This window comes from Macaca mulatta, chromosome 2 (assembly GCF_049350105.2).
Source record: "Macaca mulatta isolate MMU2019108-1 chromosome 2, T2T-MMU8v2.0, whole genome shotgun sequence".
Taxonomy (NCBI): domain Eukaryota; kingdom Metazoa; phylum Chordata; class Mammalia; order Primates; family Cercopithecidae; genus Macaca; species Macaca mulatta.
In genome coordinates this window covers 6,581,993-6,607,477 of record NC_133407.1, presented here as the reverse complement: position 1 = coordinate 6,607,477, position 25,485 = coordinate 6,581,993, and the positions used below count along the sequence as shown (strand labels likewise).

Below are 25,485 nucleotides of genomic sequence, written 5' to 3'. Positions count from 1 at the left end.
TTTTGGAGCAAATCAAGGAATTTTATGAGACAAGTTGTGTGTCTTCTGGAAAGAATAAGGGCAAGGACTAGAGAAATACAGGGTACATGGACTTAAGTAGTAAAATACAGAAACACACACTATTGAATTACACAGCTTTCTAGCTTTCTGGAGGAGACACAGATTTCTGTTTTCTTCCTTATGATGGGTTCGGTCACTGTACATGTAATTTAGGTAGAGTCATATGTTACCTCTTGGTTTTTAGAGTGTGGGGCTGGGCAAAGAAAAAAAATAAAATACAAGTGTCACAGTTTTGGTTGCAGGAGACAGTGTGCTCTGAATAAAAGTTTGAAAAAAGCTATTGTAACTTAATTTTGTCCTGAGAATGGGTGCTCTGATGCAAGAGAATAAATCTGATTACTCATGAGCTAAGAGACGTTCATAGCCAGGACTGTATTGTCAGGGGAAAGTGAACTCCTTTCCAAGTAACAGAGAAGTCTATCTTAACATGTTCACACTACTAAATAAAGTAGCATTGTGAACCATTACAGCAGAAGCAAAAAATATCACTTTTTTTTTTTTTGTAAAGCTCCAGATTTTAAATACATGCTCTTAATAATTTGGGGGCTCTATGTCAAGACAGCAACCACATTTATTAACCTAATTCAGATCCAAATATTTTGTTCATGAAGTAAGCACTCACATAATGCGATTGCTTAAACAAGTATTTCTCTGGATTCACACAGAAGAAGTTGTCCTTGAATCAACTCTGAATATTCAGGCAACAGCTTAATATAAGGCCAAGCTCCATATCAAGAAATCTTTAAATATATCACTGCGATACCTCTAGGAGATTAGGCATGATGCTGAAATATGGCAGGAACATTGCAGAAGCTTGGCATCTAGTATCACCTGCTATTCAAATTGCCTAAACCTTGTCATAAGAGAGTCTTCTCCTCATAACTCTTACGCACATTTACAACTTAAAATTTCTCTGGAAAGTCAACTCCAACCAGCCTTGACTAGGCACTTAATAAATGTTAACTATGGTTTATTAAGGGTTCATTCAGTGGAGTGATTCTCAAATCTGCAGGAAAGAATCACCTGTCTTTACTCCAAACCGATTTCATCAGGATTTCTAGGGGTGGGGCCTAAGCCTCAGTATATTTTTTAGAAGTTATCAGGTAATTCTAATAGGCAGTTGAGGTTACAAACCAATGACTATATCCTAAGCAAGAATAGTAATGAAATCTAAATAGTAACAATGTATGATAACTACATAGATACTGAAATAATCAATTACTTTTGTTTCCTTGAAGAAACGAAATCAAGAAAATGAAATCATCTTATGCATTCTTGATGATATGCCTCTTAGACTTCTCCATCTGGAAGAAGGATACATACACTTGACCAGAGCCTAGGCCCTAACTATAGAGGCAATGATGTACTGGGTTTTGGATGGGGGAAACAGTGAGGAAGTAGAGAGAGTTAATCCCTCCAATTCCTGCTTCCAAAACCAAGTTCCAGATAACTATATACTCTGTATCCGAGAAGTGGGTGGCCATCTGCAAGTCTATGGACAATTATGCTGGCTATATTCTAACAGGTCACAGTCACTTGTTTTGAGATAGGTCAAAAATAACTCTAGCATTTAAGATGGAGAGTGAGTTAGTAAAGCAGATTCATGTCACTCTTGTCCATAATTCCATGATTAGTTCACATTTGGGCTGAGATGTCCCAGCACAGGTCATCTGCTAGTAGTGTGGGCAAGTTTCATAATTCAGTGAGAACCCCAAAGCGGGGTGCTGTGATGATCATTCTCCTAGTGAACTAGATATGGTAAAGTAATAGCATCTATGCTCTATCATTCTAGGGTGATCTGACCAAGATTTCTTGGTACACGATTTAGAGAATATTGCTATTCTAATCGATAGTGTTGAAAGAAAGAATTCATCTCCTCATACATCCTTTGTGCCTCTCATTGATTTCTTATAGGGAACACCCAAACAGCATGTAGGTTCGTTACTTTCCTTGTTGTACAGGAGATCAGAAATGACAGCGGCTCAGCTTGCCGGAGAAACAAGTATCCTGGAGCACAACAACATCATTAACCTAGACCACATAACCTGTTGGTTTTAGTACTGTCAGCAAGAGGATGTACTAGACAATGGAAGAGGCTGTGAATATGCCCAGTACAAACCTCAAGGGCAGTCCACATTTTGTGATAGAGGTGTCTAATTCCTCACCCAATTTCAATTCCTTTTTCTTCATTACCCATGAACCTCCAGTTCTGGCCCGTGAGACTTATGCTGGGGGTTTCTAGAAAAGATGCTTCCATGGTACATGTACCACATCTTTCTACCTCCCTGTTTTCCTTTTCCCTGTGTCCTAAATTTGAACGTGACACCTACAACTAGAGCAGCCATTTTGGACTGTGAATAAATGGTACTTTGAAGAAAAAGTACATTGAATTGCAGAGACTTTGTTCCTGATGTCTTCTAATGGTACAAATAACATATGGAATGCCTGTATTCAGGTTTATCATTACAGAAAAAAAAAAAGCAAACAAACCCACAACCTTCCAATTTAATTTAGCCACTATTTTCTTGGTTGTAAAGGTAAAGTACCAATTAGGTCTATTATGAGGGTATGTTTATGAGGTGAAGCTGTCAGCATAGAAAATAATTACTCAAAACACTAGGGAGAATATCATAAACAAATTCAGAGAGTTAAGTCAGTCAATGAAGCAGTGGTACAACTGAAAATGCATATAAGAAACAAAAAGATGAAACAGGCAAGGAAAATGACATTACAGACAAGTCACAGCATGACTGATATGCAATTCACATATTAAATACCTCCTCCTGCAATGTTCTTCTTGTGTATGTCTTTGTGTGCCTCTCTGGATCAGGAACATATTTTTCAAGACAGCAAGTTGCAACGGGTAGGCAGGGTTAATATACAAGTATGTATCATATATAAGAGACATAGCACAGAAATTAAGATACGCTGTCTTTCAGATAAGGTTGTCAAAAAGAATTAGAAAAATAATATGACAACAGCAATATTATTTTATACTCGTAAGAAAAACAATTGTGAAAATATGAGCTCAGAAGATGCACATTACTTTTAAATAAAATGTATTCGATCCTCTCGAAAAAACAAACCTGAAAGTCAGTGGAAAATCAAGACTTTTTTTTGAAAGGTGGTAACCCAAGGTTTTGATGCCAATATAAATATAAAACCAATACTTTCCACAAATGGAATACGGTGGTTTGGATTGTTAATACACTTCGTGCCATCCAAAGTGTTCAAAACATGTGCTATGTTCTGTAGAGGAGAATCAAGAAAGACAAGCACGGTTGTTGCAGGTGATTTTGAAGTGCAGCATTTTCTAATGGCCTAATCCTAGCAGTGCTTCTATGGGTATGAATAAAAGTAGATATGATATGAACTTCTGATCTAGAATAAGCAAACTGCATTTTCTAACCCCCTCCATGAGAGTCATCTAAAAGCACTGAACATATCAGATATACTGAGTTATTGTCAAATGTACCACTTTTCTTTAAAATTGCAGCTGTTTTTCTCTTCATCAGTGACCTGCACAGTGCCTTCTTCATAGCAGTCACTTAATAATGCTTAGGAAATTGAATTGTCAATGCTTTTGTTTGTTCTTATGGTTTATGGCAGTAGCTTTAATTAACCAATATTTGCATTTCTCTGCTGATTTTTAGAATATCCAATGACTTGTGATAGAAAATACATCTATTCATTAGTAGTAGAGATTTGCCACTTTTTGCTCTTCATTTCCATTTCCTCTTAATAAAAGGGCTCTGAATTTCATTCAAATATTTACCCCTCAACCATACAGACTTGGATCTTTGGGGACAATCCAACCTCCACGTCTTGGTTGACTTAAACTAGTCAACATATCTCAAATTTCTGGCCATGGTCAGTCACTAAAGTGTGGACACATGATCTAAATCAGGCTAATGAAATGTAAGATGTTGTCTGGGGGATTCGAATAGAGAATAGATTATATACACATGCAGGTTCTGAAACTTCTAAAGGAACTTCTGCCTCCAAGAGGGAAGTTATACATGGAGGTGGACAGAGCTGAGAGAACTACAGACAAATTAAGCCTTGATGGTGATGCTGTGTACCTAGATATTCGAGATGAAGTGCCAGTTTGGTTTGGGGATTCTTTCTGAGCAAGCAGAAGCATCCTAGCAGATACAGATGTTCAAATACAAAGGCTGTACTGAAAACCTTTGAGTAACTTTTCATTTTTATTGATCTCAACTCAGTTTTTCTTCCACCTCCTTTTCTGAACATTCTTCTCAACTAAGCCCTGCTTTGCAAGTATCTATATCTTTCCTTCAAATGATTTTCTCTTCTTGAGAGGGCTTTGTCGTCTCCCTTTTATCACTCAGCAAATATCTGTTCTTTTTCAATCCCTGATGATGCCTTTGTTGGCTCCTCAGTGGCATAGAAAATCTTTTTGGCATCTATCATAGCACATACTTTCAGGTATTACATTATTTGTTTATTTATGTGTCTGCCTTTGTTATTGTTGTTGTTTTTGAGATTGCAGTTTAGTTTATGATGCCTAAACTCAACTGAGCCTCTAGTTGGTATGTTATGAACAAAAGAATAAATGAACGTACTTTAGTTCTTAATCCTTGAAAGCAAGATGTCAGGTTGAGACAAGTAGCTAAATAATTCCAAAGAAACATTTACTTTTCTTTCGACTCTTCAACAAAATTGGACATCTTTCCCATCAGTAAATCAATTTGTGATCTTTTTCTTAAGAAGAAACAGCACTTTTTCAGCAATATAGGATAAACACACTAAAAAAAATTGGTAGACTTCTCAAAGAAGTTTAATGTTTAAAAAAAAAGTGCCAATATTTTGTCTATGTGCATGAGCATCTCAGGATTTAATTGTTTTTAATTCCAGGAGGGTAGTGATGTATAAACATTTTACAAATCTGAGCTCAGAAAACAATGATTTGAATAATCTGTGCTTTAATGGAAAAATGAAACATTAATTTGTTTAGTTTCTCATACAACATGTTTACTAAACATTTCAGTGTCAATAATTTTTTAAGATTGTAACATTTAACCTTGTATTGGAGCTAATACCAATTCTAGCCATGGGAGTATGTTCTGGACTTTTTGAACAATTTTGAGTAAAATGAATGGCATTGTCTTCAAATTGTACTTGGAGCAAAGACAAAGAAACATCAGCTCATTCTTTCCAACTAATAGAACATTTAATGATGCAATTTTTATTACATTATTTTAAGGCTATTATCATAACGTTAAATATTCTTATTTTTGCTTCCATCTGTTACTAAAGCTCAATACATCATTTCCGAACATTATTAATTTTCACTTAACTTAGATTTAAATATTGAATTTTTAACTTGGGCTCCAGGAAAAATCCTGAAAAATAAAGATCAGCATCTAGCATCCTTTTCCTAAGCTTTCACCACAGATTCTCAATTTGATAGGACTTATCATGAAATCTGTATTGGGAAGTATAGCTTTTTAAGATAACTTTTTGTAACTAAAAAATAATTTCCTGCGCATCACAAGGGGGATTAAAAATCACTAAAGTACCGAAGGAACGTGTGCTTTGATTATTATTCCCACCTGTTTCTTTTTTATTATAAAGTGGCAATTTGTACTATCATTAGAAATATACATTAATGTATAAAGTTTTGCATTCAAATCTCTTTATTTTTGACTATGTATGACTAGAGACCACAAATCAAATAAAAACTCTATATAATATATCCTTATTTCAGAAGCATATGTATATATACACATATATATTTGTAGAACAATCCACTGTTTTAAATGTAATTTTGACTTAAAAAATGCTATTTACAATTTTATGACAGAGAAATAACCTCAGCCTTTCATGGTATTAAAATGAGCAGGGAATTTTTATGTTTGCGTCTCATCTTGTGCAGATGAAATTAAGCAATATCATGGAAAACCTTCTCAAGAGCAAGGCCTTGTAGACTAAGGTATGAGGGTGAAATAGATTTGCTATTTCTGGGTCTATGTTTTAAAAAAATTACTGGCAATGTAGTCATACTTACTTCTTCACCAAGAAATCAATGCTCCCAAATTAGGAATTCCAAACTTTTCAGTATGCAACCTTTAAGTCTTTCCTTGTCCTTGCTCTTGTCTTAATACTCTCATCTCCCACTGGTGACACTGCAGGACCACCAATCTAGATATTAGATTGTTGTTATTTTATTAAACAGAAGAGTCTTAGTTCTTTTAAACCAGCTTTCTGAATTAGAATGAGGCCCATAAAGCATCACATTGCATTACATTGATATCTCTTTATTGCACCAATCCATAATGGCTAAAAATATGCTATTAAATTTGTATGTAAATTTCAAAGCCAAAACTATTATTATGAGAATAGGATGGCTTGCTGCCCTCCAATTTGCAGAAGCACAAAAGTCTCTGAATTAGCAAATGGAACTTCAGCTCCATTTGTTTCTATACTTTATTCTCCGAGCTTACAAATCAAGTAAGGTATATTGACCAGAAAGCTATTTTGTGAGACGCTCAAAAGTTTTGTTTTCATTCTTAAGCTCGTTGATTTTGAAACGTATTCCAATAAGAACTCAGGATAAACATATCTTAATTTATATCTGCACAGCCAATTGCAAAGCATTACTAAAAGTCATATTTTTCCTGGGAAAAATCCCAATGCAACTCAAAAAATAAAACTTATTTTACTTAAAAAGGAATAGGTGATGAATGAATTGAAGACCCAGAAATCAGAACAATGAAAATCAAAGAAGTATTATACTTGAAATATGCCTGAAAAACAAAGTACTTAAACTCAATCATATTTTTGGATGAAGTTGGATATTATATGTTTATACATGGTAATATTTTTAAAAACTCAGTGACTACTGGCTTATTCTATTAAAGGTTTTATGTACTTAAGACATAAGCAGCAGTTAAGCTAACATTCACCCTTTGCTCTAAGCTACATTTTTTTGTCAGGTTTATGCATAAAAGAAACAAGGTTTCCAATTAATTCTCTGAACTAAACTGGAAATAAGACAAAGCTAATTTCCAAAACATTTTACTGCAGTGAACATTTGCTTAACATAATACAGAAAAAAACAATATACAAATTGGGTGGTTAGAATTCTTTCTTAACTGCTATCAGGAAGGAGATAAATGTGAGTCTAGATGATAAATGATGAATAGCCACTGAAAATAGAGGGAGGAATTTTGTTAGTGATTCATATCTCTATTTTTTTCATAACCAACTTAATTAAATATATTTTGTCATGAAATCACCATTGTGATTGAATTTTTATGAATTTCATCAATTGTATTATTTGTGAAACCATCAATGGTTTCACTGATGAATGTGTATCTGTGTGTATCACCACAAAAGCTCAAGTCATTTCATGCTAAGAGAGCCAGTGTCCCATAGTGTTGAGGTTTCTTTTTAATTTTTTTCAAATAAAATAAACTTTGTGCTTGGGATTTTTTCTTTTTTCTTTTTTTTTGGTTCTGGTAGTGACAGGTGTATTTATAATCAAGTTGAATCAAGAGTGACAAGAAGAAATACAGCTAGAGTTATATTTTTTCCCCCAAGGGTATTCTTTTCCTCGAAGAGCAAGTCTATTTTTAGAAAATTTAAATGTCTTTCTTTGTTACTTTCCAAATATTTTGGTTAAACAAATATCCCTTACAAATGTATCTTCAAAATCTTTGCCTAGATGCATAACATTTGTTCTTCCCAACTGCTTAGGTAAATTCCTTCATTTCATTTTCTGCTAACCTCTAGATAACATAAATAGGATACTTGGTGAAGGATATGATCCACTATTGAAGAATAATGATTGTGTAAAGTGAGGGAAACTATGTTGACCTTGAAATACGGCAACCAATGGCAAGGTTTGAGGTGAGGGCCTAGAGCTTCTGCAAAGTGTATATATGTAGGGAGTCGTATTTGGAACAATACATGCCGGACAGTAGAGATATAGGAGAAGTTACATGCTATGTCTTCTCATTGGTAATATCCATAAATCTGCATACATTTTTTAACATTCTGTTTTGTGTGGTTTTTTTCTTTAAATTTGGATGTCTCTACACCACTCCTGATTTGTAGGACTAAATAGATCTATTTATTCCAATGCAAATTATAGAACATTTATTGCTTCCTTGATTTTTAAAAATACTTTAGTATTCTTAACTATGTATGTGCCTTCTCTTACACTGAGTTCTTTTTTGCTACTTTAAGCTGCTCACACAATCCTGTCTGTTGGAGTCATAGCTGCTAATTCCATATTATTTCTCTACACCCCTTGAAAATTTAGTGTATTACTGGTACCTTTCTGTGTTCTAGGAAACAAACGAATTGCAAACTGGACTTGTAAATGAGGATATATGTGTGCGTGTGCGTGTGTATGTGTGTGTATAGCAACAAATTAGCTACTGGCTTCATAAGATAGTAAGTTAGGAATTTCACAGTCATGTCTCCAAATTTCATGGCAGAGTTTAAAAAACAATATAAGACTGTGGTAAGGTACAAAGGCAAAAGCAATTTGCATTGACTAATTTCCTAGGACTTATTTCCTTATGTAAAACCCCTCTTCTTTCTTTCCTGTTGCAAGACAGGATACAAAGCTTTCTAAAACATGCACTTATACTCAAAGGTGTCCACAAAGCAAAAAAGTCAGACCAAATGCCAACAGCAAGTAACTTATATCTTACCACCTAGACATGGCACTGGCAAAGAATTCCCAAAAGTCACTTCAGCATTAGAACAGTAACTTTTTTTCCTAAATTACTGAAAAAAAACCCCAAAAAACAAAAAACTTCTGAAATAATATCTTTGATAAAAATATTATACTCTAGGATAATTTGAAATTATTTTTACGAAATAATTAAATTCATTAAGGCTATTCGATTCAATACAAGACTTTCCTTTTACATAAGACAATCTTAAATTACATCTCAAAAATAATTTCTTACTCTTTTCTTGATGATAAATGGTTCCTGGCTATTTATGTTATAGGTATTAGAATAGTTTATAATTTGGAAATGTTCAATTCCATGGTTACAAAAAAATCCTGCAAACAGAATGTAATGGTATGTCAATTCCAGATGCCCAAATAAAATACAAAATCAAGCAAAACCACACATCGCAGCATTATCATGAGTTTAAGCTATTTAGTATATAACATCAGTTTGTGAGTTCAGTTCTCCAAAACCCTTTCCTTTAAAGTAATAACTTTATTTCATCTTTATTAATGTCTTCATTACAATTAGCCTCCTACGCATAACAATACAGTTTAATTTAATGTTTGTGGAGTTCTGATTTTATTTTTTCCTTTGCTTTTAAGTGTGTTAAACTTTGTGCATGTGAATTTTCTACCACGTTGCAACAAGCAAGCTTTGGTTCAATTTTCTTGTCCTACACAAAGGAAGATTTTGAGTGCAGAATCTTAGCCACTAGGTCTTGCGTTGTCATTTTATTTTCCTCTCCTTGGGTGGATTTACTGGAAGGAAATGGGTAAATGGGAGGGAAGAGAAGGGGAAGGGATGAGAGAGGGAAGCAGGGGAGAGTTCTCAGCTATGTTGAATCTTGATTCACAACTTTGCCTCCATTCATGGTTGGTGTTCCAGAACTTTTCCTTGAACGCCCTTGTTTTTCTCCAATTTCATGTAGTGATGGTTCTCTGTACATACACACTGAAAGGCAAAATAACAAAAAATTACTTACGATAGTGGACATACATTTGCTTCAATAAGCTTTTCAAATTTGGTTTTACAATATTCTTCACTCTCATCACAAGCTCTTCTTCCCATTATAAAAAACAGTTTTAACTTGATAACATATTCAGTGGATACACATAATTTTCTTCCTGTTCTTTTAGTCATAACCTTTTAAACTTTTCTTGAACTATAGACATTTAAGTTGTTTCTGTTCTCTCATAGACAAGGCTTGAATCTTTACAGTTTCCTAACCTAGAAAACAGGATTTTCATCCAGAGTCAGAGGAGACATGGGAAATATTCCACTTTTTGGTCCTTAATCTGTAGTCTAATTTGGGTCGGTAAAAAAGTATTTATTTACGTGTTCCTAATCTTTACCCTACCATAGGAAATATGATGCCGTATCAAACCGAAATATGTATTGTCATTTCCAGGGCATCCTATGTAAAAAAATAAGGGAGGACAAAGAAAAGTAAAAAAGAAGAAGCAATTTCCCCGACTGCCCTAGATTTACCCAAAGTAAGAAACACAGTCCGTGACTTTTTAGTCATTCATCAATAGGGAATGTGATTATGCAAGCATGAGACTTCCGTTCACATCTACATAAACAGTTCTTTTCTCCTCTATTGTTTTGTCTGGCTGTAAAGTTCAGTCATCTGTGAGCCATCACGGCTATTCCTAGATAATTGTTTAGGAAGAACAATGCTTTCAAATTATAGTTATACCTACAAAACACATTAATTCAGCTTTATTATAGTGTTGTGAAATAGACAAATGTGACTAGATAAGAGTATATGATATGTCTTATGAAAATATCAGGAGTTACTTTTATCCTCGGCTTAGGAACAAACAGGTATCTCCACCTATTGAATCATCATTACAAAGGTTTAATAATTTGAATGTTACTTCCAACATCAAAGAGCCTCCTCCCTTGAACTTTCAGTGGTTACCGATTTGGGAACCGCGCGACCTGGATCCACACCCAGACTCAGCCATCTACTAGGCTTGTTAAGTTGGACACATTTTCATAAATGAAAAATAGCATGTTTGTGAAGATTAAATGCCTTGCATAGAGCAAGTACCAAAAAATGTTTATGAAATGTAAGGAGCTGATTTCTTTGTGAGCATTTTGAATAACTGATCTTCAGAGAATATAGAAATAAATTGTTTTGGCTGAAAGTATTCTAAATCCAAAACTAGACTAAAACAGAATTTAGAGTACAAGTGAGAGTCTCCTGAGACTGGTGAGGAGACAGATTTCTTCCAACGTATTCAATTATAGAACTTCTTAAATGTTACTGTACATGCGAATCACCTAGGAATATTGTTAAAACGCAGATTATGAATCAGAAGGATTGTAGTGAGCTTGAGTCTCCATTTTCAATAAGATCGCAGGTGATGTTGATGCTGATAAAACCCAGACTACACTATGAGTAGCAGAAAATATATGTATAAAATATGTGTGCTAAGGCTGTTACGCAAATTAGCCACATATATTTTAATGAGAATTTAAAGTATTTCAATTACTGCACTGATGGCTCTTCCAGCATCCCCAAAGGACTAAATGCCTTTGGCTGAAGTAACAGAGTATACATAGGAAACCAGCTCAGAGAGTAGATATATAATTTTCAAATGATACAAGTAAGTCATTCAAGTTTGTCTTTCTTTTTCTTGTTTTGTTTCAATAAATAGAAGATCCTTATGGAAAATCTTGCCAGAATCTTGAAGTTCCCTAAGTCCAATGGCTCTTACCTCTCTTTCTATTATAAAAATAATTAAAAACTCCAAAATTAAGGCATAGTTTTTTATTTGTGCAAAATACAACCATTTACATATAACTGCTCAATGCACAGGGAACATCAAGAAGCAACGAAGTGATTCAGCTGGAACGCTATTCATATGATACCATAAAATAGGTCTTCCCAACTCTGTCACCTAATCAGCTCTGAAACCTCAAACATCTGCAGGCCGCACTACAGATTGCTAAATCAGAATCTCAAAGAATTTACAAAAATCTCCTTTCTAAAAAATAATATATTTTGACCTGCAAATTCTTAAGCTTCATTTGGGGATACTTGAAGAATAAATTTTTTAATTTTCATTAAAGTGTGTATTTTTATCTTTTTTTTTTTTTTGAGACGGAGTCTCGCTCTGTCACCCAGGCTGGAGTGCAGTGGCTGGATCTCAGCTCACTGCAAGCTCCGCCTCCCGGGTTCACACCATTCTCCTGCCTCAGCCTCCCGAGTAGCTGGGACTACAGATGCCGCCACCTCGCCCGACTAGTTTTTTGTATTTTTAGTAGAGACGGGGTTTCACCGTGTTAACCAGGATGGTCTCGATCTCCTGACCTCGTGATCCGCCCGTCTCGGCCTCCCAAAGTGCTGGGATTACAGGCTTGAGCCACCACGCCCGGCCATTTTTATCATTTTTTAAGCTGAGTTTCTTAGAGTTGCAATTTCCTTTTTAGTTTTCTTATGCCACAGATTCTACCCAAAACATTCACTTGTATCTTTTTTTTTTCTTTCTCACTTGCACATAAAATGCTTCATTTGTGTCAGCACACAATGTTACTATTATAATGACTGCTGCAGATAACTTCTCCAGTACTTTAACCCTGCTGGCCATCCTTCTATTGAGAGGTATTGCAAACTGACATCTGAAAATAGACAGTGTTTCAAAAAGACCCAAACTCACCAGTGCCACCGCAGGAGGTACAATTTGCTCTTTTTCTCATACAACTCAATTTCTCATTTCCCAATCTTTGCACTAAATGGAGTAATAAAATTAAGGGTTTTGAAAACCTAGTTCATGTCCCAGTTAGAAAACGACAAGTAAAAGGTAGGTTTTCCAGTTCACTGATGAAAACTGCCCTCCTCCTCAATAAATCAAATAGGTATTTAAATTTCTACACTTCTGTTAGCCAAAATAAAAAGATGTTCAGAGAATGCAAACTAAAGTTATTCTAGAAATTGCATGCAAATACAAGTACAGGGAGCAAAACCTTGGTCAAAGCAATAGATGAAATGTAATTTCTTGAGCATTAATTTTCATTGTTATTTACAGGACCTAGGATTCAGTAATACATCTGATTTAAGAAGCTGACAAATAAAGGGGAATAAGTCTCAATCAAATTTCTGAATTACAATGTAATTAAAAGACCATAATCCAATTAGAAAGGCAAGAAAGAATAAAGTACCTCCCTTCAGTAATATAACTGACTTACTACCATCCATAGTTGCATTACACTTAATGACTGCTATTCTGAATGTACATGGTAAATAATGAAACAAAATTGAGGAAGAAAACAAGGCGTAAGTGTTCTTTGAAGTGGATTACATGTGCAAATGTAAACGAAAATCACTGTGATGTATATAGCAGCCTCAATGATAAGTCCTTGAATAAATCTATCATTTCAGAGTATTCCAAGCAATTTTAAATTGATTAACTAAATTTTACGATTATAACAAACCAGTGAATATAGTAGGTGAGAAATTATCACCCTCATTTTTTAAATATAAAAGAAATTAAGCCACTTCCATAAAGTCGGATAGTGGGTAGTGGCAGGGCCAGGATGAATGTGTAGAGTTTCAAGGTCCTAGTTAAGAGTTTTGAATAAAATCAGGAATACCATAATTTATTCAATAAACAATGTAAAATGACTGACATATCAGTGTTTGAATTCTTCCGTCTGTATGTTAATCAAGATTTAAGTTGGCCTTAACTTCAGTAAATATTCCTAAAGTCATTCGGAAATGGTAATAAAAGAAAATGTACGGCTGTTATAAAAAAATCAAAAAAGAAAGTAACAAGAGTTTGTGGAGAAATTGAAACCCTTATGCATTTCTACTTCAGTGTAAATTGGTGCAGCCACTGTGGAAAATGAAATGGTGACTCCTCAAAAAATTAAATATGGATGTACCATAGGATCCATCAATTCCACCTGTAGGTGTCCACTCAAAATAAATGAAAGCAGGGACCCCAGCATCTATCTGTACATCCATGTCCATAGAAGGATTATTCACTCTAGCCAAAAGATGGAAGCACCAAAATGTCCATTGACAAATGAATGGGTAAATATAATGAGGCCTATACATATAATGAAATATTATTCAGCCTTAAAAACAAAATTCTGACAAATACCACAACATGAATGAACCTTGAAGAAACTGTGCTAGGTGAAATAAGCCAGTTACCAGGGGCCAAATATTGCGTGATTCCACTTCTGTGAGATACCTAGAGTAGTCAAGTTCACAGAGGCAGAAAATAGAACAGTATTTGCCAGGGGCTGGGGGAGAATGGGGATTTCACATTTAATGAGCACAGAGTTTCAGCTGGGGAAGATGAAAAAGTTCTGGAGTTGGATGATGGTGATGTTTGCACAACAATGTGAATGTACTTAACGGCAATGAAATATATAATTAAAAATGATTAAAATGGTAAATTTTGTATCATCATATTTTACCACAAATAAAAAGCAAACACACAAACAACTTGTCCTGAATTGTCCTGAGTATAAGGTATAAGAAGTGACTATTAAAGCCAGAGGTATTCTATTGGCATAGGAAGAACCAGCAATTCCCCAAAAATCAAAAACCTTAGTTTTAGAACTGTATTAAAGAAGAGAGAGTTGAGATATAATTGAGGAGGTACAGGGTGAGGAAAAGGATAGAGGAATCTGATGAAAATATTCTAGGACTGTGCTGCCTAGTATAGCATCCATTTAGCCATATGTGGCCACTGAGCACATACAATGTAGCTAGTCCTAATTCAGATGTGCTGTAAGTACAAAAATAAACACTACCAGACTGGGTAAAACAGGGAGGTGATGACAAATAAGAAGGATAAGGCTAGTTGGTGTCAGACCTTGCTGAATTCCAGGCCAGAAAATTTAAACCATGAACATCATATATATCAGCCTCAATATGATGGTAAATGAAGAGTTAATATACTTAGTTAATTAAGTGATATAATAGTAAATGAAGAGTTAATGTCCATCAGACATGAGCGTATAAAGAAAAATCTATTAATTCTTTTATGTAGAAAAATGTCTACGTTTACATGATATGGATACAACTAGTCAGTATAGTCAAGAAAAATCATTCAAACTGAATCTCACTGGATGAACTCTGTAAGGAATGGCTGGCAGCATTTGAAACTTTGATGAGTTGTTCTGGTGCTTTGCAAACACAATCACAATTTGGTAGGAATAAATCTAGTTGAAGACCCATTACGTGTATAGGGCCCACTGCCTATCTAATATACCCCTTCCAAGTACCATAATTCCGAATGCAATTGAAAGGTGGGGTTCATTTGGGCATTCTAAAACATGTTCTTTTGTTTTAGGGGGAGCTTTATTTAAGAAGCCTAAACAAACAAAAAATAAATTAAGAATTACTAGTATCATTGCTTCTGGCTTTTTGGCTATGAACAAGTATGAAGAATTACTAATATCACATAGAAAATGGGAATCACATGTACTTTATAGTAAAATGTATTCATGATCTTATATAAATATCAGTACTAGAATTTGGAGTTCTGCTATTAATTTCTAATCACATGCTATTAAGCAATGAGTGGAAACCTTTAACAAGTATGTCCAGAGAACTGTCTAGGCTCTGATCTTCAATAGCTACATAAATTCTACAACTCTTAAACTGTGGTTCTCAAATTATTCTTATCCTATGCCAGATTAAGGTTCCCTTCTAATAATCGGACCCTTATTATTAACCAGAAAGATTCCTAGTCCCCTGATTTGTGGTAGTTCAAAGTGCAATGTATTTCAAGAGGGACTTTTTTCACCTCTTTCTGTTATAATGAGCAATATTATTTCACCAGGAATAGATCCACTGTGCTTTAGGAGGTGCTAGAATTTTTTTAAATCTCTTTTTTTTCTTGAAATTTTTTTTCCTGCTTCCTCTGTGTTATGCATTGGAGCCTACTTCAACTATGAGAACAAAATTTGATATTTTAGTTCTTATGATAAGCAGTTATTTCTAGACTGGAAATAACGCAAAAACAAAACAAACAAATAGAAACTTCCTATCGTTCTTGTCTTCCCAGTTCCCCAATCGTGTTTCACAAAAACTCAGATTCAGTGGCACTTCCCATATGAAATTTGAAACAAATCCTCTAATTTAGACAATGTGGGATGTTACTGGTTAACATGTCTCACTCAGGATCTTGGGGCTACACTTGTGATACAGATTTTATTTTCAGCAGGTATGATATTATAGATAGTACTTAACATAAGACTGATTTTAAACTTTGTTTCTTTCTGATTGCACTTGATACTATTTTTCCAACACACTTTCAGTACCCAAATTTCAAGAATGTTCAGTGTCCTAAAGATGCAAGGCCTGCATGATAAACAATGTTATTTCGCTTTCACCTGGCTTTTCCGGGTTGTCCTTGATCAAGCTGCTTGCCCTGTTTCTATTCATTTGTCAAGTACATAGAGTAGGAAAATAAATATTTGCTTCCCCCGACCCCAGGATATTTCTGAGAGAAAATATCATTGTTCCTCTAACGCATGTGTCATCATAATAGTTTTGGACGAATGGTAAAATGAGATAATGTTTTGAAGAGAAAGCATTTCCTTTTGGTTCTTCAGTACTCTTTCTTCAAATCAAAGCACAGTCTTATTTCACTGCTTTTCTTCTTATTTTTCCTCTATTCTGATTTACATTTCCATTTTCTTCCTTCTTCTTAATGTTTCTTTCTATTCATGCTTTTGACTTTTCTGGAGCTATCGTAGATTGAAACGGAGAGATTCAACCCGGCTTTCTGAGTGAAAATAAGGTAGAGATTTGGTGCGAGAGTGTTCCTCCTTATTTTTAGACACAAGGACAAGCAAGGGTTTCTAATAACACAGCTCACAGTATGTGCTACTTCAAAGTACAGTGTTTACTAGCAATCGCCAGTTTAACCCTTGAATGTCAGCAGAATGCACTTGGGAGATAGACAGTAGTTACCAGGTGACCCAGCACAGTGCAGGTTTTGATTTTAACAGCTGTCCGACCACGCACTGACCTTGTAGCCACGGAAAGCCCTGCCGTTCTGGGAATACAAATAACATGCAATACTTGCTCAGAACCAGACCATAATATATTGACTTTGTGGTGATATATGGTATTTGTTCTATTTATTTAGTTCTTGCTTCATTTTAAAGTGAATAATTACACTTTTAGAAAAGGAGAAATGTGAAATATATATCACTGAGCTTTGAAGTATTGTCAAAAAAAATCCATTTTCTCTTTGTAGGATTAGGTATGGATTTTTTTCCAGGGCAAGCTTTCTATTTGATATTTTTCTATTATATTCTTTTCGCTGGTGCCTGTGTTGCGAATGCAGTTATCAGAATATGCAGGCTTTCCTTGCCATCGTGGTGGCTCAGATTTCCCTATTTACAACTTTTAGCATTCAACAATACCTTCTATTTGAGTTATAAATTTCTTCTGAAAAAATTACAGTGAAACAATGACTGTGTTAAAAGTATGAAAAAAGTAAAATCTTGGGCATTGCTGTTATTTATAAAGCACACAGCTATAATAAACCAGGTGCCAAGTACCATCCTATGGGTACTCTCTTATTAAGCAGTAGCCATCTTCATAATAATATCTAACATTAACTGAGCACTTACTATATGCCTGCACATTATACAAACAAACAGTTTTTTAAATGACCCTAAAAATAGATACTTTTAGTGGCCTGTTTTGCAGTTGAGTAAACTGAAAAACAAAGAGGGTAGCTTGTCCAAAGTAATAAAGCAATACAGGGCAGTCAGCTTTAAAATCCATGTGAGAGTAACCCTGGTGCCCCTGCTCTAAGCTGATAGCCTAACAGTTGAGTATGTCTAAATATGTTGAAAAACATAAAACTGTGTTGACTGGTCTTAAGGCAAAATCTTGACCCCAAACCTCATGGTGGTGGTACACAATACTTTCTGGAATTCTACTACATCTTTCTGGTCAATCCGCTCTCTCATTCTTCTCAGTGACTTATTTCACACCTGCTCCTTGCACCTCAAGCTTCCAATACCACCTCAGCCCCTCCACAGACTCAGGAAATAGGCCTGCCTGCTTTTCATTTTCTTTCTTTTCTTTCTTTCTTTCTTTCTTTCTCTTTCTTTCTTTTGTTTGTTTGTTTGTTTCTTTCTTTTCATTCGTTCTTTCTTTCCTTCCTTTCTTCCCTCCTTTCTTTTTCTTTCTTTCTTCTTTCTCTTCTCATTCTTCTCTTTTCTTTCTTTCTCTCACAGACTCAGGAAATAGGCCTGCCTGCTTTTCATTTTCTTTCTTTTCTTTTCTTTCTTTCTTTCTTTTCTTTCTTTCTTTCCTTTCTTTTTCTTTCTGTTCATTCGTTCGTTCTTTCCTTCCTTTCTTCCCTCCTTTCTTTCTTTTTCTTTCTTCTTTCTCTTCTCATTCTTCTCTTTTCTTTCTCTCTTTTCTTTTTTTCTTCTTTCTCCTTTCTTTCTCTCTCTTCTTTTTCTTCTCATTCTTCTCCTTTCTTTCTCTCTCCTTTCTTTCTTCCTTCTTTCTCTCTTTCTTTCTCCCTCTCTCCTTCTAATTCTTCCTCTTTCTTTATTTTCCAAGACAATATACTATCTGACTTTATATTTCACTTAGAAAGGAAAATCAGATGAGAAACGTTTCCATGGCAAAGAATTATCAACCTATGCACATCTACCCTCACATGTTCTGACTCCTGCTTGTTAAAATGCTTGCACTGTCCTGTTCTTATCTAAATCTAGAGCGCCACGGTGCACTCAATCCCAGCCCTTTTACTCAGTGTTCTTTGGTGTCCTTCTCTCCTGTAATCCCAATTTCGGCTTATCCCAGATTGTTCCCATCAGTATATAAATATATGAAATAGCTTTAAAAACAAATAACCCTACCATATAACTGTCATGTTTCTCACCAACTCCCTCCTCATTTCTCTACTTCCTTTTTATAGCAGAAGTTCTCAAAAGAACTTTCATATTCAGTATTATCTTCTTCTTTTCTTTGCCTCCAGTTATTATTTAATTCTTTCCAGTCAGACTTTTTTCCGTTTCACTCAAATCTCTCATGTCACGTCACTACTGACCACGAGTTACAAAAGCAATGATCAGTTCTCATTTAGCAACTTGCTAGACACTCCAGCAGTGTTGGATACAGTTAATTATTTCCTCCTTTTTGACAAGATGTTTTCACTTGGCTTCTGGAACATCAATCAAAGTAGCCTAGTCTTTCTGCTAAATCACTGGCTACTCTATTTTATTCTCCTTTGCAGGAGCCTCCCTTTCCAATAAATGTTAGTGTTCCCCAGGAGTCAGCCAGCAGCTACATTCATTTGCTTAGCAGTGTGAAGAAACCAGGCAAGTGTTCTCCCCATTTCTTGTCACAACTATAGTGATGAGGGTCAGGGTGGTATTACTAATGTTCTATAATGTGAGAAAGTTCCACACAAGGGAATAATTTTTCCAAACAAGACAGTCTCCGCGTTTGAAAAGCGTCATAGAACCCAGCGCGGTGGTTGTCAAGCGGCGGTGAATTTGCCTTCGGCGAATCTTTGGTAATATCTGAGACGCGTCTGTCACCACTAGAGAGGATGATTTGCTATTGGTATCCCGAACACAGAGGCTATAGATGTTGCTAACTATCCTCCAATGCACAGGGACGTGCCTCACAACAAGTAATTCTACAACCCAAAGTCCCAAAATGTCAGTAGTGTCTGCATTGTAATAACCAGTACTAGGGGATTAGAAGTGATTTTAAAAATGTCATATTTAAGGTGTGTGTGTGTGTGTGTGTGCGTGTGTGCGTGTGTGTACACATTTCAGCACGCAGACCCATTATTCGCCCAGTTGATCATGCCTAACACCTAAAAGTCATCTCTGATTTCTCTCTTTATCTAACCACCTACATCCAATCCATTAGCATGCTCCTTCAGGTTTAACTTCAAAATAAGTTCAAAGTCATTCTCTCCACCTCTAGTTATAAAACCCTGGAGTCCAAGCTGATATTATCTCGCTTAAGATCCTGGCTGATTTCTCTGCAATTCTGCTCAAAATCTATAATGAATCCACATCACATTAACCATAAAATCTAAAGTCCTGAAGGTGGTTACAAGCCCTCAAATTATACGGTCTTTGCTTTCCCTCTAAGTTCCTCTTCTACCTTCCATTTCTTTAATCCATTCTAGTCACATTGGCTTTCTTGCTCATTATTAGACATGCTCAGATTCTATAACAGCCTTTGGAATCTGTCAGTTTTGCCTGCAAAAACCTTGTACCACATCTTTGCATGGTTTACTACTAAATTTCACTCAGATTACTGTTCAAATGTCATTTATGTCATCTTCCCTAAAAAGTTTACCTTCATCATCCTTTTAAATACAGTCCCACTTTTTTTTTTCTTGGAACTAATCTCTAGTGATGTTTTAAAATGCCTGCTTATTTTTAATTGTGTATTTTTTACCCATTTTCAGACATAAACACTATCAAGTCAAAATTGTCTTTCCTTGAGTACCACTGCGTCCCCATTAGTACAGTGAAAGATCCTATTAGTAGGTGTTTCATAGTTACTTTCCAAATGAATATTCCTATCTACTATGCTACAGTGACTAACTGAAGAAGTCTTTGGTTGGAGTAAAGTTGATTTTTCTTTTACCTTTAAAGTCAGTGAATCTTTACTTTCTCTAAGGTCCTAAACTTGGGACTGAGTTCCCTGAAATTGACCAATATAAACATAAAATAGATGACTCTGACACAAAGGGAGCAAGGAATACTATACGGTGGAGAGTATTTATCAAGCTCCTTTAGTTCAGTGATATTTGAATAATCAATTAATAAGCCTCATCTTCACAGAAATAAGAAAAATAAATGAAAAAGAAAATAAACCAAGAAAGTTGACGACCACCCTTACCTTTCCTTGTATATTTGGTACATTACAGAGTCTAGGAAGGAAAGAGATTCTGAGGATCATTGCATCAGACGGTTCCCCAAACTTAGTGATTCTCAAGGCATAACCCCTAATCACCACCACCAACAGCAACAACATTAAGAAATGCAAATTATTTGGCCAACTCAAACCCACAGAATTAAGAATTCAGGAGATGAGGCCTAGCAATCTATGCTTTAGTGGGCTCTCTAGGTAATTCTGATGCACAATCAACTTGTAGAGTTGCTGTCCTTAATTCTTCCATGAGATATACCTGGGTCTTCTAAGAATACATATTTGTATCTATGTCTTAACTCTGCAGATTCTAATTCATAAGAAGTTACACACAAATACACGCACACAGACACAACTGATTAAGTAACTAAACTGAATGACTTTAAGGAATGACAACGCCTATTTACACACACACACAAAATCACATCACATCACATTTATAGTAGGAAAAGCATGACATCTGAAGTTACAAGGTAACAGTTCTGGTTTTGCTTCTTTCTAACTGTATACACTTGAGTGAGTTAACCTCTAGAAATGACATCTTCCTCGTGTTTAAAACAGGGATAGTAAATCTTAACCTTCATACTTCCAATGATTTAGTGGCTATTAAATGATACTCTGGTTCAGAAAGCATGTTGAAATGACAATATGCCATTCAAATGGAATATAAGGTAGTATAGCTGCTATTAATCATCACTTTATATTGTTGCTGTATTCTTGACAGATCCTTTGAAATTTGAGAGTACTAATAGTAATGAGGAGTAGCAGGTATTAATTTTTCAGTGTCAATGTCACTCTGTAGTGGAGAGTTGAACAGTCTGTGTGTGGGAACACTGTAGTTGTTCTGACAAATTCTGTTTTCCAAATAAAAACAATTTAACTTCTGTTTTTAATGAAACTAAAATTTTAAACTCTATAAAAAACCCCTATCGACTACTAGTTACCATCAAAGACAAGTTAAATATGATTAATCATTTTATTACTACAAATTTAATTGAATTTTCCTTGGTCCTCTGTAATTTCCAAGAAGCTAAAAGGTTACACTGCTGTGTTAGTTAATGCACCATTGAAGGTATTTAATTGTCTTAATAGCAGATCATAGAAGGGTGTGGGTAATTTAAATAAAGCAATTTCACACCTTAATTAATGTTACATGGAATCCTTTTGGAACTGTAGGAGAATTTTAAGTGCTGGTTTGGAAGAAATGCATTGCCTTAGAAATGCATTCACTGTGCTATACATATTTACTATAATGAGTTAAGAGATGTTGTGAACAAAAGCATCTATATGTTCATTTAGAAAGAAAGAAAAAGCAATATTTGCATGAGGAACAGAGAGAGAGAAAGAGGAAGAATGTGTGGGGAAGAGGTAGGAGGGTTGTATTAAAGACTACATTCAAAAACCAGAAAAAGCTAGTTTGAAAAAGTTACAATGGTTTGCAGGAGTATCACAGGCTGGCAGAAATCCAAAACGCAAAAGAAAGAGTTGCAGCTATTATCCTTTCTGTAATTAAAACAATTACTGGCAGAGAGGTTCTTTTTTGCTCCATCTTTCTGCTTTTGTCTTTTAGTATGGTTGGGTCCAAAAGAGAACCAAGACATTTATTTCTATTTCCAGTTTATTGAAATAAAAATACCAAATTTGGCATTAGTGTCCTACCAGTTGGAGCTTTATAACATCAGGACTCCTGATTTGCTCTGTTCTTTGGTGTCTTATTATGTAGTTTTGAAGGGATTATTATTTTCCTTCCAGATTCCATTTTCATTGCCTTTAATTTCTAACGCAATGCCACATCTCACAGCATTTTTCCAATACAAAACACAATAAGATAATGTCTATTTTCTAAGATAAAATGAAAAAGGCACTTCATGTTTGATCTGATGGAATTCTCTTGAGAAATCCAACTTTCTACAATGTCTAATTTTCATATTATTCCTTAGAAGCAGGTGGAATTTGTAATAGACTTTATCTTCAGAGATGACTGAGGTGGAAGGAGATAAATTATTTTCTCAAAATTACTTAGCAAGGCTGCTCTGCCTATGGAGTAGCCATTCTGTTTCTTGACTTCTCTAACACACTTGCTTTCATTCAAACAAAAATTGCTTAGCAAATCATTGCCAAATTTTGACCCAAAGAATTAGACACTTCTGTATTCTTGGTTACTTGATTTTCATTGGGTTGCTCTAGAAGGTCACTTTAATAAAATAATTGGTACTACCTCTACTAACTTCATATAGTAATTTAACCCTGCACTAAAATATACCTGTCTTAATAGTAGTAGGGAATGTAAAAATGTAACATACATAATATACTAAATTTCATGTCAAAGAGACAATTTATATTACATTAGATTTAGTCCAATATATTGATCACAATGATATGAATAAATTTAAATCATCCATGGCCAGATTTGACCAAAAGGAGCTTAGAAACACCAAATTCAGAACACCACATCTCAAACTCAATGCCATCAGAAATCACCCGGACAGGGTTTTAAACCTTTAGAGTCCTAGGTCATACCTAGGTTTAACACATCAGATCACTTTGGAGATTTGGTTTGAGAAGCTGTTAGCTTCTAAGAACACTACAGATGGTTCTGATACTGATGTTTGGGAAACAGCAGTTTACATTCTTCTGAGACTTAAATCAGATTCTATGAGCTTAAAGCACCAGTTCTAACAAAGAAAATGGATAACATGTATATGCCCAAGTGTGTGTGCGTATGTGTGTGTGTGTGTGCGTGTTAGCACTGTCTCCCCACTACAAAATAAATTAGGAGAAATAAATCAATATTCCTTTATTCCAAGTTTAATACTTCTCTACAGATGGCTCTCAATTGATCCTTAGTGATCTTATTTGCAGATATATTTATCTCTCCGGGACTCAGCTCTTGAAGCTTAAATCTTTGCAAAGTACACAGATTTTTTTTTTTTTTTTTTTTTTTTCCAGAAGGTAAGAACCAGATCCTGAATACTCAGTCACCTGCAGGAGCTGAGTAATGTGCTTCTTGAAGGAGGAGGGAGGAGAAAAGGAGAAGACTGTATTTTGTTCTTTGTCAGAGTATTTGGCTGCTGTATCTAATGCTAAAGGGGGAGGTCACAACTAAAACACTTTACATCTGGGGGAGTTACTTATCTGTGCTTTGAACAATACTCTGAAAGGGCAGAATTGAGAATCAGGAAGCCTCTGCTGTTGTCCAAAATGCCAGGGGAGGGGACCCATGTAAGTAGAGGTTTATGTGCAATGTACATAGTAATGTGCTTAAATATCAAGTCAGTCTATCAGAATAGGTGACCCTGAAACCCCTCATTAACACTCCTGTTCTCTAAACACAGGATGAGATGTGAAAGAGTGAAGGGAAATGGGCTGGTGGGTAATTATTATTGTGTTATCAGTGTAGGACTTAACCACCCTCAAACTGGCAGAGCTTAATTTTGGGAATCCTGACATTCAGAAGAAAACACCAGCAGGACTGGTATAAAGGCAGACACATTTGAAAAACAAATAAGCAGTAAACAAACAAACAAACAAAAAAGCAAAACCCAAAACTAAAAAAAACCTACTTTGGCTTTTCCTCCATCAGAGGTCAATTCCCCTCACAAACGAAGGGCTCATTTACCGTGCAGTCTGGACTCTGTTAGGATGCTGACAGTATTAGCACTGGGCTTACAGGGTTACAAAAATGCCTTTAAACATTACAAATAAAATAGTCAATAATTTTTTTGGTGAACCTATTAGCAGCAAGGTAGCTAATCTCTTATGGAGCTATCATTTTCTAATCGTTTCCTAGAAGTATCATCTAGTTATGTGCTTTATACCTGCCCTACGGAAAAATATTATCAAAAACTTTATTTATTTATTTATTCACTTATTTTTGGGACAGAGTCTTTCTCTGTTGCCAAGGCTGGAGAGCAGTGGCACAATCTCAACTCCTGGCAAAATCCGCCTCCCTGGGTTGAAAGGGATTCTCCTGCCTCAGCCTCCCAAGTAGTGGGGATTACAGGTGTGTACCACCATACCTGGCTAATTTTCGTATTTTTTAGTAGTGACGAGGTTTCGTCATGTTGGCCAGGCTGGCCTTGAACTCCTGGCCTCAAGTGATTCACCTGCCTCGACTTCCCAAATTGCTGGGAATACAGGTGTGAGCCGCCGTGTCTGGCCTAAAATCTATTTAAAGATAAGTTATAGCTAGGATGCCTTTCATCCTATTCCCTCATTTTAAAAAAAAATCACAAATAATGGAAATAGCTCATAAAGCTCTAACTTGTTTATTCAATAATTAGATAAACAAAATATGTTTAGACCATTTTTACATGTAAATTCTATGCTAGGTTCAATGAAAGAACATGATTTTACAGTAAAGGGCTTATAAAGACTGCCATACAATGTCATTGCCAGAGAACTTTAGGAATCATCTAGTCCAAATTTTTTTACTGAGTAGGAAATAAAACTTGTTAGAATTTACCAGAAAAGAAGTGATGCATTGTTAATTCTTTCTTGGCTAGCTTGAATATGGCATTCCATTAGCTGTTTTTTCTGATTGTTTACAAATATGAGTGTTTCTCATCATATCATGTATACCTGCCTCAATTTTGCATGGTTTAAAACTAGTTTACTATTCAAGTTGCATCATAGTATAACATTTCTGCTTTGCTATCACTGACTTTTCTGAGTATTTGCATATACATAGGCTTACTTCAGATTGAAGGGCAATACATCGCAGAGGTTACGTACATAGGCATTGACATTAGGGTTCTTAGACTGCAATCCCAGTTCTGTATTTATCTAGCCCTGGTTATCTAG

At 35.3% G+C, this 25,485-nt stretch overlaps 1 protein-coding gene across 4 annotated transcripts in view; it reads right to left on the bottom strand.

Annotated features, from left to right (window-relative positions):
* Positions 1 to 4,989: 4,989 nt before the first annotated feature.
* Positions 4,990 to 25,485, bottom strand: part of FGF12 (fibroblast growth factor 12) — a 587,755-nt gene continuing 567,259 nt past the window's right edge. For 3 of the 4 annotated variants that reach the window (XM_015132497.3, XM_077990640.1, XM_077990639.1), the window contains one exon: positions 4,990 to 9,728. In XM_015132497.3, coding sequence (XP_014987983.2) covers positions 9,610 to 9,728 — 119 coding nt within the window. In that variant the 3' untranslated portion in view covers positions 4,990 to 9,609. 4 annotated transcript variants of the gene reach the window in all.